Genomic DNA, 15,514 nt, shown 5'->3' with positions numbered 1-15,514 from the left:
TTCAGCAAAGATCAACTGGAAACCTTAAGATTGCATCTCAGGAATCTCTTTCAGACAGCCGAGACTCGCAAGTATCAAACTTAGTCGATTTAATTGATGCATTAAGTATCAGTTACACCTTTTTACAAGGTTTGTTTGAACTAAGAATTTGACGTTTTCCCTCAGGTTTTAGATCTGCTGAATATGCAAAGTGTTCCATAAAATTCGTTCTTTATGCCTCTTTCTGTGCTGAGTTAAACTTTAACCCTTTCCTATACCAACTGTATGTGTGTGTGTGTGTGTGTATGTGTATGTTAGACCAGTTTATGTGTTTATGTAGTATGTTAGACTAGTTTAAGTGTTTATGTAGTTAATAAAACCTTACTTGTATCACACTTGACGTGTTCATTGTTTGCTCATAACCGGAGTCACTAATCATGCAGATTTACGTTACAAGCTTGGTAGAATTGTACAGTAAGAAAGTTATTTCCCTTAACCAGGAAATTAACGTTCTTAGAATTGACAAGACAGTTGACCCTGAGTGGTCAGCTAAATATCTACAGCGGATCTAAAATATGAATAGTTAATTATAACTAGTTATGGTTAATTATTCATATTTCCTGTTGTGAGCTAAATTCGCTACAGGTGAGTCTGCTGACATAAGAAAATACAGCATTCTTATTATTGTGATATTGCTTAAATATAATATGAAAAATGTACAATAGGTATGGTGAATGAGTGCATTCTAGAGATTCTGCACAAGTACATTTACCCTGCTGACACATAAAACCCACAATATTACAGAAAGTTTCAGTGTTTCTTTTTTTCTGGACTACCCATACCCAGCTAAAAGCTGCTCTTTCAAAGCCTGCATTTAACTGAAGAAATTCAAGTTGCTTACTCAGACTGTGAGGTTATTTCTAAGATGTAGATGTACTGGTCCGACACAACCATTAGGGAATGGAACTCCGCTGCATCCCCAAACTTCACAATGGACATCTGAAATCAAGAGAAACCAGGAAAAGGTTAATACAACTAATTCCAGCTTCTCAAACACACAGAATGAAGTAAAATAATGAAACTACACTGAGCTGTTCAGCAGTTCAGAAAGTTAACAATAAAAAATTCACTAATTTTCCAAACAGTGAAGATGATGATTTTAGGCAGCATGTAAACTAACTAACTTGATATGGTGGAAGTGAACAGTGAAAATAGTAGCAATAAATATCATAAATTTACTTTTATAAATAAAAGATATATCATGGATTGTTGGTTTTGTCTAGGTAGATATCCTCTTTAAATTTTATTAAAGACATTGTATACAGGTTATCATGCCTTTAAAAAGCAGCGAAGCTCCTCTTCTCCCCAAAACACTTCCACATCCAGGAACAGCTGAAGCCGATGGTCCACTGTCTCTGACAGCAGGTCAAACTGAGCTGAAATGAAAATTATGCTTATGTTTAAATCCCTCAATGGAATAAAAAAGTACAAGCTACTATGCCAAAAAACAAACAAACAAACTGATATTACAACAGTATACAGGTACCCGTAATTTCAATATCTTCAAAATTATTCAAAACATGATTTATGGCCAGGAAGGCCTGCCAAACATTTCATTCTCTGGTACCAATTTAATATGTGGCATCTACAAATACAAGTGGAAAAAGAAAACTTCCTCTATAATTCTATAATTTTAGTCATGTTTACAGAGCACTCAGTTCGATCAATGATTTTCAAGGCTACATTAGTTTGGTCAATGAGTTTCAAGCCTACATTATTTAACTGGCAATCCTAAAACAGGCCTGGGCCCAATAACTATAGCTTTTCTTGCCATTTCCAATCAGAGTCTGAATCCATCCTTTTCAGGTAAGTTTTTTCTTCTTTAAACAAATTCTCATTACTGTCACCCTTTCTAACCACTCTACTGATCTTCATCCCAAGAGTGGACCACCTACCATTGTTGGAGCCTTCTGTGCACTTTGGTGAATGTTGGTCCTGATGTTTTTGATAGCCGTTGTAGCAGGAATTGTCAGTCACCTTCTCCTCAAGCCCCTCTGAGCTACCCTGCCCATCAGTTGTGATAAAGTTGATTAGTTGAGAGGTTCTCTGGTCACCCCATGTCTCATTTTGATTAGTCAAACAATTAGACAGGAAGCTATGGGCTGTGTGGAAGTAAACTGCAGCGCCCTCTGTGGAGGCCTCTGAATGCGGAGTCGAATGGAGGGGGCTGTCACGGGATAGCAAAGACTGTCCTGGGACCAACGCCTAGAGGAATTAAACAAGTTAAGTGAGTGAAAAGAGAACATTAACATTATACTGTCATGGAAATATAAAGTCAAAAAGAGCATAAACCCAGACCTCATTGTGCTTGAGTTGAAATGTGTTGTCCCTGTCATCAAAGGTGAAGTATCTGGCATCATTCTGTTCAAATGGTGTACTGGTGGAAGGAGCTGATTGGGCAGCCAACTCAACTACATGATCACTATTGCACTCTGAGCATATGACAGTACAACCTGGAAAAAATAAATAAAATAAGGTATACAAAGATAAATGCTCCTATCCTAAGACATCCAAGACCACCTAATACAGTTCAAGTGTTCAAATGGCAGCAAAAAAGAAAATCAAAGACATCCACCTATGCCTTTCAAGGAAACACTCACTACAGGACAGAGTATTCAACATACTCTTCCCTTCAGATTTATTTTAAGGACGTTAATGCTCTTAAAATAAACACCCTCATTGATCTCTGCCCCATGCAGAACCAACTATGTGTTTGGCCTAGATGATCTGCAGGACTCCAAGCAAACAGACTGAAAGCAGCTGAACAAATGTCCCAGAACCTCCAGTTTGCGTGTCAAAGCACGTTTTAAAACTATGCAGCATGCACTGCAGAGGAGGAGGATGAACTGTGTATCAACCCATTCATTAAAGAGAAATTGGCCTGCAGGATGTTACAGTGGGTTACGTTGAGAATAGGTCACAAGATAAAATTATTGGCTGCCTGATGGGAGTCCCAAGATAAAAAGCTCTCACACCCAGTGTTTGGCAACTATTCCGTATTCATGAAATTAATTGGTGACACATTTTATCCAGGTCCTCTCATGCTCCAACAAGACAATCGCCTACTCATGGTAAGCCTGATTCATCTTTTCTGATTAACTTTATCTTGTGCTGAAAGCTGTGATATATATAAAAAAAGATCAGGACCAAAAAAAGTGCCGGCATGATAATAACCAGTATTAATCAACTGGTGAAGTCCCAACAAGTATGGCACATTAGAATACTGTGTTCAATTGCAAGGAGGTGATGGCAACCAGAGTCATGCATGCTAGAGTGAATGATTATAATTGCCGTGTGTTGAGAGTTGTATGTATTTGTACCACTCCCTGGAAAGTTCTGGCAGGAGTGTTTGTCCGTCTATGCTTCCAGGGCCTTGCTCATGACAGAAAAATAATGATCTTTTTAAACAAGTATGGCACATTAGAATACTGTGTTCAATTGCAAGGAGGTGGTGGCAACCAGAGTCATGCATGCTAGAGTGAATGATTATAATTGCCGTGTGTTGAGAGTTGTATGTATTTGTACCACTCCCTGGAAAGTTCTGGCAGGAGTGTTTGTCCGTCTATGCTTCCAGGGCCTTGCTCATGACAGAAAAATAATGATCTTTTTGATTGTTAGGGCCATATGCTTACGGTCATTCCTTAGCTCATCCAAGTTACTCAGGCTGCTGTCGGATTCAGTGGCTGGCTTGTAGAACTCAGTCTGACACTTTAGGCACTGTAGCCAAACTGTCTCTGGTCTCTCCTCATCCACCTGCTGCTTGTTTTCCTCCACGACTCTTGAGAGAACCTCCAATAATACCTGAGGAGTCAGAATTCTGATCTTAATTAAGTAATATCACATTGTTTTAAATTTGAAAGTTTCATCAAAAAGTCAACTTATTGTGTGGGAATGTGTCAAAATAGACACACACAAAAACACTTTTAAGTGCATCCTTTTCAAACACTGCAAAGACTAAGGTTGCATACAGTAGGTTGTAGGCTAATCACTTAGCCTGTAATTAGTGGTGCACCGATCAGGAATTTTGAGGTTAATACTGATCACCAACTTTTTTTTTTTTAAATGCCACACTTCTACAAGTAAATATATTGCAACACAATGCACATTTACATTCATACAATTCACATTTGGAAACACTAACATTCAATTAAAATAATTTTTCTTGTTACTATCAAAAATAATTTTGACATGCTGGAAATCAGTAAATACAACCATATCACATGCAGCATATATAGGTTAAAAACATGCAGTGGAACACAATAAATTCAAAGATATATTTTCTGTCTTAGTGTGTTTTTTTTAAAATTCAAACCACTAATCAATATAGAACCAAACATGGTGCAGTTATTGAAGATTAAACTGTTATTGCTGTATAACATAATTTTGTATACAAACATACATCTCTATAAACATATACAGTACTGTGCAAAAGTCTTTTTGTAGTAATTGCAATAATCCAGTGAGATTTTTGTATATACACAAGGAGTCTGACAACAGCCAGCCCTGATAGCACACGTACATCACAGAGACGTCTATTTGACGTCTGCATTTACTTCTGCAAAACGTATTTTTTAGTGTTTGCTTATCTGCAATACGTCTATAGGACGTTTCCTCTCAAATGTCAAATAGACGTATATTAGATGTTTTTAAGATGTTTATGATTTAAAATATGTGTAAAACTGACATCTTCCAGACGTCTGTCAGATGTTTGTACACAGCAGATGCTTTCCAGATCAAATGATCATTAACAGACATCTTGCAGACGTATGTGTGCTATCTTGGGAGTGCTTCACACATCATCTGATCTCACCATCAGAAAAAAAACTGAGACAGACTAAATCCAGAAGAACTGTGGCAACGTCTCCAAGACACTTGAAATAAAACTTGAAAGTTTTAGGCACTTGTGTAAAAATGTTGTAAATTGAGGATACTTTCAAAAATAATGTCATGCATAGATTTTATTTATCAATGAACTTCCATTAACTAAATCAAATCAACATTTGGTGTGACCATCCTTTTGCATTTAAAATAGCTTTTGTTCTAGATAAACTTGCACATAGTTTTTCAGGTAGCTCTGTAGGAATGATGGTGAGATCAGATCTCTGTGTGGAGCACTGCCTGTTGTCAGGCATGCAAAAATCACACTAGATTATCACAATTAATGGTAAAATAAATGTTTAGAAATGTAAACTGATACTTCCTACTAATACACTACAGCAAAAGATAGAAATAACTGGAATTAGAAATAGATAGAAATGAGAGAGATGGATAGAAATAACAAAAACCTTTTTTGGTGAAAATACTAAAGGCCTAAGACTTTTGCACAGTACTGTATCCATGTAGATAAAAAGTAAGAAAAAAAAATCTGGACAAAACATTGGAGGACTGAGAGAGCATATCTGAGTCAGACGGCGATTGTGCATAAGCGCACAAACTGCCTCTTTTACCCCAAACTGGCTGAGGATCACGATTAAAGTCACATCAAATGCATAATTGATAATTCTGCCACAAAATAGAAACTAGAATTTTTCCCTAATGTCATTAAGACTACAAATGTCGCACTTGATGGCGAATCCTTCTTTGTCTCTAGCATTCTTGATATCATTTGCACTAATAAAAACACAAATGATGTGTTTGATATATCAAAAAATGACATAAATAGCAGATATTAAATTCTTGATATCAAATATTTAATTTCTACAAGCAAAAACTATTACTGATATCGGTCACATAATTTTCTGAATTATTCAATTATATACCTTTGCAAGCATATTTTTACTTTGTAGGATATTCATTTTTAATATCAACTATTAATTTTTCACTAGTTAAAATGCTAATTCTTGATATCCAAAATTTAATTTATACTAAAGATTTGTGGATCGGTGCACCCCTATTTGTAATATCTGTTGTCATTTTAGGATTATATCCCAAGCACTAGTTGATCATATCTGATTGTCTAATGATGAATGATCCTCCTGACCTGTAATGCTTCCTGTGGCTTGTCATCCAACATTATGTAACAACGTTTACGTCTTTCACGACTAATGTACCGGAAGTGGAGCTCCAGGGCTGGGTAAGTCATCTCCACCTTCTATAAAATGTAAAAAGAGAGTGTGAAACCAAGACAAAGATGCTCAATCATCTTATAGATCCTTATAAACAGAAAATATGTCATCTGACCTCCACTGTGCAGGTGGCCTCAGTGGCGATGACATCCTGCAGACTATCTAGTTCCACTCGTGTTTTAACACACCCCTGGTGCATGTCTACCTCCAGCATGTGACCCTGTCGCACTCGTAGGAAAAGCGGTTCAGAGGCCCTTTTCAGATCTCTCTCCACGTCCTCTAAGAGCAGCCCCACCAACATTGGTCTGCACAGGTCCACTGCTAAACAAAGTGCAAAAGTGAAAAAGAGTTCTAGACACAAACTAGACAGGTTATAAGACAATGAAAATAATATATTTTATATCATGAAGAAATGGAGATATCAAGATTTTTCAGGTGAGTAACAGAACCAATCTTTTTAGCACTGTAAATACACAAACAAATATTTGCAAAAACAAAGTAGATCCAAATGTTTGGTCCACCACATTTTTGTCCTACTGCTGGTGTTACTGTGTATGCTAATCAGAGCTTAAGAAAGTACTTTAAACATTTAGCTTGCAAATTTTAAGTAGTTAAACAACAGTCAAGCTACTAAAAACAAATGAAAAAGAAGCCAATTACAATTACTTAAGAAGACATATTGTATGAATACACTACTGTTCGAATGTTTTGGATAAGTATTTTTTTTTTCTTTTTATAAAAGCTTTTATTCAGCAAGGATGCATTAAACATGTTTTTAAAAAATCTATTTAAAATAAATGCTTTTCTATTTTTCAAATAATCATGATATGAAAAATATTAACCAGCACAACTGTTTTTAACACTGATAATAAAAGTAATAATACTTAAGCACCAAATCAACATATAAGAATGATTGCTGAAGCATCATGTGAAACTTAAGACTGGAGTAATGGCTGCTGCAAATTCAGATTTGCCAAAGGAATAAATTGTATTTTAAAATATATTAAAATAGAAAACCGTTATTTCATATTTAAATAATATTTTACAATATTACTGTTTTACTATATTTTTGATCAATTAAATGCAGACATGGTGAGCATAAGAGACTTCTTTCAAAAACATTACATATCTTACCAACCCAAAACCTTCAAACAGCAGTGTACATAAAAATAAATAAACAAACAAATAAATAAAATCTATCCAGTGATATAATGTAAATAGAAAAGCCACACTGAAAATAGCCATATGCATTAGTGAAAACCGATAATGTGGATGGTACTATCACAGTTAAAATATCAGTACATAAAGTATAGTTATCAGTATCAATGTATCCCTAGGAAAGAACAGACAGACCTCCCTTGTCATCATCTTCTTCCTCTGGTGGTGGTTTTGGGTCAGAGTTGGCCTCAGTTGTAGCCTGAGTGTTTCCTAGACTCGTCTCAAGAGTAGATTCAGTGTTCACTGGGCTATGGCCTGTGCACTGCAAGGTGGACTCTGTCTCAGGCTGCAGGTCTGTGCTCTCCATCTCTTCTTTGTCCTCTTCCTCTTTCAGTTCAGAGGACAGCAGCGGAGGGGGGAGCAATTCCAGACTGGTTGGAGGTGAGTTAGTTTTAAGCAGGGGGAATGGGGGTGTACAGTGGCCGTTGGTGTTCACTTTAATGGTTACACTGTCCACTACTGGGAAAGCTGGGTTGACTGGAGTATCATCAAGGTGATGCTGGTAGCGTAGCCAGTCCTCTCCTAACTGCTCTCGAAAACTGTCCATTTTCTCAATATCCTCCTTATGGGGGAGGACAATATCTTAAGAGAATCACACATTTCACATGAGAAGCGTAACACATATGCTTAATAAACACACAAGCTCACTTCACTCATATTTTCATCACCTTGTAAAGCGGACTGCACTCTGACTTCATGGTCTGTGTCACTGGGCTCTGAAATACTGGCTCTCCTCACCTTTACCTTGTTCTGCAAATGGCAAAAATGTGCACTTGTCATGATTCATGTCATGAATCAGATCTTACTAAAGTTTTATGGTGGCTTCGCATCATCAACAATCATGTTCATTTAGTTTAACTGTGTACCATAAAAACTTTTGGCATGTACTTACTTTGTGTTTCCTCTTCCGAACCCTGGTCACTCCTGATATGCTTACAGTCAGACTGTCAGTCATGTCCCCACCTCCACTGGACACTTCCTGTCCTCCTTGGTCAGGTGCCATAGAAACTTGTTGAGAAGTGCGGGACATCTGACCAACCAGCTGTCCAGGTTTAGGTAAGATCTGTGAAAAATTATATAAATAAGTAAAAATAAAATAAAATAATTGAATGTCACAAGAGCCACAGAACTTATGTAATTTTGTTATTTCTTACCAATAAATACAGACCATAAATTAAATCTAATAAAACATAAAAAGACTACATTTCTCATAAATAGAAACACATTTTTTTCTTAACCTGGGTGACAGGGTTAAAGGTTGAGTTTGGCCAATACCAAATACTTCTGTGTGAAAATGGAATGAGTTAATTAATATCTTCCCACCATGAGTCCAAATAAAGTTACCTCTTGGGTGTTACTTGTAATAAAACAATTCTTGTAATCATGCTAACAGATATGCATCCAACACGGCTAAATATTTTTGGAAATTAAAATATATATATTTTTTTACATTATTTACAATATTAGTTTTCTCTTTTATTCACTACAGTTTATTACAATGAATTGAATATCTTGTGAGATTGTCAAAATAAGTGAATCTCATTGTATTAACATATCATTATACTGTATGAACACTGGGTGTCACTATCACATGCAGTCAGTGAAGCATCATTGACCTAAGTCAATGTAAGTGTCCAAAAACATGAATATGTGAAGAAACACAGTCGCACAGCGAATTTAAGATTTCTCACACAAAGCACCCACATTAGATTTTTGCTAAGCCATGTGTCATGAGAGTGCGGATGCCATGGACACCTAACTGTTTATTTTAATTTTTTTGCAAGGTGTTGAGAGTAATTTTTTGCTTTTCAAAAGTGCTTCTCAGTCTGAAACACAACAATCAGTAAGGATCTTTAACTGTGTCTTTTGCCACGGAACACATGAATTTCATGTAAACTGCAACAGAAAGGATCTTGAATTTTTCTAATGCCCACAATCCTGAAAAAATAAGCAATTTGCAACAATTCCACCATCCTTGCAGAATTTTACAACTGTTTTCAAGTCTTTGTTGCTATTGAAGGACATGAAGCTGTTCTAAATCCCTTTCTATGTTAACATGGGGAAAATGTGCTGGTGGAACTCACTGAATGCAATGTTAATATATTATAAAACAACTTTGACCAACAGGCATAAATGTGTTTTGTTTTTCGACAGGAAAACTTAAGTGTGCCTACTTCTTTCACACCTGCTACACTCTTTAGTTTTTAAATGAGCTGTTTGAGTGTTACTATAATAAAATAGACTCTTAAAAAAGGTTTTCATATCAGTGGAAGATTAAAAAATAAATAAACAGAAATATACTATCTATCTATCTTTTAAATTAGCTGTCACATTAAACATTTCTGATTCATTGTTAAACATGATTTGTTTAATATTTTTTCATCTTTACATCAGCTGTCATGTGGTTAAACATTTACTAAACACTAAATGTCATTTAGTGATTGTTGGGCCATGCCTGCAGCCAATTGAAGTTTAAAAACTAAATTTGGTCAGAGGAAGAAAACCACTTTGTTGCTCACTATTCTACTGTAAATTAAAAGCAGATTTGCCTCCCACAATACAGCATGAGAAACAAGGAGGGTGGAATGACCTGAGATGGCACATGAAGTAAATTTGATACCCACCAGCAGATCAGACTGGGACAGAGGGGTGCCATCCAGCTGGAGCTGAAATGCAAGCAGACATTAAAATATCAGCTTACAACTCTAAAACATCTGCAGAAAGATCAGCAAGAAAGATCTACAAGCAAACATCTCACTATTACTTTTAAGAATGACATCAAAAAAAGGGGGCACTGGCACCTCCCTGTGGTTGCTATGGTAAACATGAATACAATCAATGATGTATATTTAGATAAACTATAGTTGCTCATTCAAACATTCATTGTAGCAATTCAGAGACTGCTTCAGATTTTTGGATGCCACATCATATAAACTGATCATACTAGATAATAAAGCTTTAACATGAGAAACCATTAGAATAATAACTTTGAGGATGTGCACTGTTTATAATTGGTCGCAAACAGAGAAAGACTCACCCCTTGACAAGCAGCTCGTGGAGAGAGGTGGTGGATAGTCGATACCCTGTGTCTCTTCTGAAAATACAAAGGGTTTCCCTCCAAAGTTAACTGAAAAGAGATCAGAAAACGGTCAAAGTGTTATATAGGAGAAGACAAATGAAAATTGGATACATCACATTCTTTGGAGGAAAATATTCATATTGTGATTGTAAGATCCAGTTGGCTGAGCTAGAAAACGTAGTAAAAATACTAAGACTGAAATCTGAGATTGAGGATATTCACTTTCCTATAATTGAAACAAGCAGTTTAAGCTAAGCATTACTTAGACATGGTGAGCTTATCTTACTATATTGAGATTATGAAGGAGGGACAGAGGCGCCAACTGAGAATGCTCCATAAGAAGGTTATAAGCCAGGTCAAGAGACTGAAGTGATGACAACTGCTCCACCCCTGCATTTAGGATAATTCATTTAGGTTAGATTAATCTTTATTTTAGTAAACTAAAACAGTTTATTCAAACTAATCACAGTTTGTTACACTATTCAAAAACACACAAATGGTTGCATCACATATACAGTATTTTAGAAAATAAAATAAAAATTGTGTTAAAAATATGCATTGAATAGAATATTAAATACAATTTTAAACAATATACAATAAAGACTATGTTGTCAAATGATGTGCTGCTGACACCGAGTTAACATTCTCTTAATTTTTCAATTTTTGTTTCAAGTAATTTCTTTGCAATTGTTCTCAAAAATGTTAAAAAGCCACCATGTGTGTCGATTAAAAAGCTTAAAATAAATTAAACATTTAAGGATGATAAAAAAAGTTGGGGAATTAATTTTTCAATTTTTGTTTCAAGTAATTTCTTTGCAATTGTTCTCAAAAATGTTAAAAAGCCACCATGTGTGTCGATAAAAAAAGTTGGGGGAAAAAGGAAAACGGAAAACTTACCATTGATTGTTTCTAGTTCATTGTTTCTAAGGATCAAGGTTGTGAGTTTGGCTTGGGCACTGAGGCCCAGCACTGGTGCTCTCTGGAGGTTATTACAGGCTAAATTCAGATGCTCCAGTTCAGTAAGAGGCTTGATGGAGACAGAAAAAGTATGAATAAATCCACTCTGTCCTAACATTTAATATACCACAAATCTAGGGGGCTCCTGAACCATGCAACATGGCACTGCCCACTAATTGTGACATCATGCATGAGAATTTGTATTGGCTGTGCAATGGTATCCCTTGACTGATGTAGACAGAAAAGGAAGAAATAAATTCACACTATTCTCATTTTGTCCAATTTAGCCCTTTTTAAAAACTACCCATCTACCACCTACTGCGTGATTGTTTATTATTTTGGCTAATTTGATTATACATTCAGTTACCACGAAGCGTGTAGAACTCCATTTATATTAACATATAATTTTTTTTCCATACACAACCACCGATTTTCCCTCAAAATCACGAAGAAAATTGACAAAGAATTGTGAAGAAGAAAAAAAACCAAGCAAGAACAAAAGCAACCTACCTTCAAAAATTCTGCACAATCTTGGATCTTGTTGTGGCTCAAGTCAAGCCACTTCAGGACATTTAGCAGACTCTAAAACAATTTAGAAAATTGTTACATGCAGATTCAAATTTATTTTACTCTATTTCACCATTTCATAAGTTTAAAACAGGAGATTCTTACTAGTGACTCGTCAAGACGGGAAATGGAATTGTAACTGAAATTAAGTTGATGAAGTTCTAACCAGGGTAAAGCTGAGCTAAGATCGCCTCCACACAGAGAGAGAAGCTCCTATTAAACACACACACAATTACATTCTGTATGCAAACATGGTTAAATTTATAGTCACTGTGCCAATGCTTGTTGATGCAAAAATTACCTCTAGAGAGTCGACACCTTTTGAGCAAGTGAAGACTTCCAGCTGAGAATAAACTCCTCTAAGACCCTCCAGACAATGAGGAGGAATACGCTTAAGCTAAATAAGATAATCAAACAAAAAGCACCATTTAGGACAATATGGCAGAATAAAGCAACAAACATAATTGAATGCATTTGGTTAGTTTGTTCTGAAATACCTCTAAGTGTTTGAGGGTCTTGAAAGGGAAGATTTTCACAACATACTGTAGTTTCACACCAGGTGGATTAACAAGCTGTTTTACAGACATATATGATCAGATCATTGCAACAACAGCTCAGTGTATTGGATCAGTGAAATAAGGATTAGACACTTAGCTGAAGTTAGAAATCTGAATTAAGGAAGGTATACAAAAAATGTAGTACTACTAATTAATATGGAATACATTTTTCTTCCGTCTATCAAAATCAAGCTGTACTCCTAATAAGTTCATAATGTCATAGACACATCGAAGCATCATCAGAACCTTCAGTACCTTGAGTGATACTGTCTTCTGCAGCATGTCGAAAAGGAACTGGACTTCCAGCAGGGAGGCAGTGTCTGCTGGGTGGGACGGCAGGGCCAGAAAACCATGCTGATGTGTTCGTGAGAGAAGGTGCCGCTCAAAGAGTTGTGTCAGGTGCTGTAAACATCCCACTTGCAGAGTGAGAGTACTGGAACCATCCAGTACGGAGTCACCTATACAGAGACCAACAAGAACATAATGCAATAATTCAGCATGCTAAGCATCCTCAAACAAACGCAAAAGCACTCTCAGATTTGATTGACTCTATCTGTCAACATGCAAACATTATCTTGCATAGCAGTGTCCAAATTTGCAGTTGTAAATATGGATTACATTGCTTTGTCTCCATGTCTTCAACATAAAGAGAATAGCATTCAATTCTCAACTTGAATCCTACTAACTCCAAACCTTGCAAAAATCTAGATGAGTGATTGTGGACAACGTCTTTGTTACATTTTTTGCTGTGTGGTTTGTTTGTTTTTTTGCCTGGAACTGGGCCTGGTGCAACTGCTGAAATTAACAATGACAAAAATGTAAATACTGAGTCTATACCATAATTTCGCAGTAATGTGGCAAGTCTGTGTACAACCGTTGACTGACCGGCCTGAGTGGATGACATCCTAAAAAGGGTGAAACATAATATATCAACAGAAATATTCCAAATTACTGCAAGAAAAAGAACAATCATTCTAAACCGAATATACATAAAGCATATATTTATCATTGCTATAAAGAAAGGACATTAATTTGGGTAATAAAACAGGCTTGTAAAATTACATGTAGCAGAAAAAAAGGGTGGGATTTCACAAGCAAACATTCCTCACGCTGTTCCTCAACTGTAAACACATATTTGTGATATGTAAGCTGACTGTGAAGAAATTATTTTTTACCACTATAAAAGATATGATCACAAAAAAATCAGGTATCTAGACAAGCTCTAGATATGTCCATTTTCAATCACAATGTACCTACACTGTTATTTTAATCTTGTTAACCAAAAACAAATCAACACTGGTAATTCTTCCTGACGCTCCAACAGTTGTGTTGGTCAGTATCTGTTCTTACGAAATGCGCTAAAACATACCTTATGCTTCAAGAAATACGTGACGCTTAGCCCCAAATAACGTTATACCCGGTTTTGTACCGGGACATTGGGATTTATGGCATTAGCTCAGTTTAACTCCGTTTTACATTTGTTGACATCCTGATAGCCGTCATATGATCTTGCTTCTTAAACGTACGGCGGCCCGAAGACGCCAAACAAGCGAATATTTAACTAAGTGCGCCCTCCTGCGTCTTTCACGAGCACTAAAAACAAACAGAAAGAACTTGTATTTTGAAGGTGAGCCGTTTAATGGCCTGGGAATGTTAAATAAACTATCCCTTAAGACTTAAACTGTGATTATTTGTTTATTAATGTCAAAAAAATAATTTTGTCTTTGTTAGTTTGCCCTCACTGCTGGATATCACAGTCAAAACTCTTATCTCATTGACTATCTTGACATGTCCATTTTTACAATAGCTTAAAGTGCAACACAGCAAAATCTACATTACAAACCCGATTGTGTAACTGCTGTTTTTATGGTAGACATGTGCAAATATGTTTGCTCTCTCTTCAATTATATTGACTGCTTTTCTTGGAAATCAAACACTACACCTCAGGAAACAATATTCCAAAGAACACACTTTAGTAAGTATTTTAACATATAGATTTTAATATGCAGTCACACATATTTAGAAATACATAGCCTATATTTGAATATTATCTTCATTAAGATAATATTGATTAGATACATTGTATAAGTCACAAACAAAAATGTCTGTGTTAGCCACATACAGAATCTCACTCTTTGTGAAACCGGTTCAAACCAGGCCAAACATTATCCCTTCTATTATATTTGACTTTTTTATATTAAAGGATTTTTTTTCAGAATTTTGCAGACTCTGACTAGAAGAATAAATGTTTTTTTTAACAAAACTGTGCAACCTGCTTAATTCTCTAATAATAATAAAAAAATAATAATAATAATTAAAACAAAATCACTGATTCTATGCCTTGTATCTTTATCTTAGTGATGTAAAAAGTTTCTCAAACTAATTTCCACAGTGGAGTATGCTGTATAGAGGTTCCTCAGGAGTCAGGACATTAGTGTAATTTATCTCACTTGTTTACTTAGAAATGTCCTTGATGGAGAACTGCACTTAACCAACTGGAGATACTGTGGCTTATAGCCCTCAAAATCCTACAGAAACCCAGACGCTGTACAAACTCTGGGTACACAGACATGGGTTATGAGCCTGTGGGTCTACTGCTGGTCCTTTTTTTAAAAAAAATTACACATGAGGTTCTGCATAAACACTCCTGCTTCATCATGACACCCACATGACCTGGCATTTGAAAAGTCCCCTTTCTCCATCAAAATCACCACGGCGAAAAGGAAGCCTGCCAACCACAAATACATAAAATGCCATAAAATCAGAGGGCACCCACAAAGAAAAATAATAACAGAGTGTGGGCTTTGCTCTGGACGGGTTACTGGTTGTTTGGTTGGTAAGCATGATACCTCGACTCCTGGCCCCTGTAATCAATAGGCAACTGAGAGATTACAACAATATTCAGCTTGTAGGCTAGTCCTAAGTACATGAAGGCACAGTACTGACATTTCATTTTAATATACGCAGAGAGACTGTAGCCATGACTACAATGACCCAGAATAGTTTGCTTATTTGATTATGCACTATATCAG

At 36.0% G+C, this 15,514-nt stretch overlaps 1 protein-coding gene across 6 annotated transcripts in view; it reads right to left on the bottom strand.

Annotated features, from left to right (window-relative positions):
* The window catches only part of stk11ip (serine/threonine kinase 11 interacting protein), a 43,338-nt gene that overhangs the window by 27,101 nt on the left and 723 nt on the right, over nt 1-15,514 (bottom strand). For 3 of the 6 annotated variants that reach the window (XM_016273635.1, XM_016273634.1, XM_016273638.1), the window contains exons 1-21: nt 13,852-13,995; nt 13,320-13,387; nt 12,738-12,940; nt 12,423-12,497; nt 12,227-12,322; nt 12,031-12,138; nt 11,869-11,940; nt 11,299-11,428; nt 10,688-10,791; nt 10,360-10,449; nt 9,947-9,988; nt 8,215-8,385; nt 7,991-8,072; nt 7,458-7,904; nt 6,220-6,425; nt 6,020-6,130; nt 3,672-3,840; nt 2,338-2,492; nt 1,935-2,244; nt 1,315-1,415; nt 881-978 (exon numbers count right to left, since the gene is read on the bottom strand). In XM_016273635.1, coding sequence (XP_016129121.1) covers nt 881-978; nt 1,315-1,415; nt 1,935-2,244; nt 2,338-2,492; nt 3,672-3,840; nt 6,020-6,130; nt 6,220-6,425; nt 7,458-7,904; nt 7,991-8,072; nt 8,215-8,385; nt 9,947-9,988; nt 10,360-10,449; nt 10,688-10,791; nt 11,299-11,428; nt 11,869-11,940; nt 12,031-12,138; nt 12,227-12,322; nt 12,423-12,497; nt 12,738-12,940; nt 13,320-13,386 — 2,837 coding nt within the window. In that variant the 5' untranslated portion in view covers nt 13,387; nt 13,852-13,995. Of the gene's footprint in view, nt 1-880; nt 979-1,314; nt 1,416-1,934; nt 2,245-2,337; nt 2,493-3,671; nt 3,841-6,019; nt 6,131-6,219; nt 6,426-7,457; nt 7,905-7,990; nt 8,073-8,214; nt 8,386-9,946; nt 9,989-10,359; nt 10,450-10,687; nt 10,792-11,298; nt 11,429-11,868; nt 11,941-12,030; nt 12,139-12,226; nt 12,323-12,422; nt 12,498-12,737; nt 12,941-13,319; nt 13,388-13,851; nt 13,996-15,514 lie in introns of those variants that run through there. The other 3 variants (XM_016273639.1, XM_016273637.1, XM_016273636.1) reach the window with 2 other exon arrangements.

The sequence above is a fragment of the Sinocyclocheilus grahami genome, unplaced genomic scaffold, assembly GCF_001515645.1.
Source record: "Sinocyclocheilus grahami isolate Dianchi unplaced genomic scaffold, SAMN03320097.WGS_v1.1 scaffold80.1, whole genome shotgun sequence".
NCBI classification, from domain to species: domain Eukaryota; kingdom Metazoa; phylum Chordata; class Actinopteri; order Cypriniformes; family Cyprinidae; genus Sinocyclocheilus; species Sinocyclocheilus grahami.
This window is presented reverse-complemented; position numbering and strand designations above follow the sequence as displayed.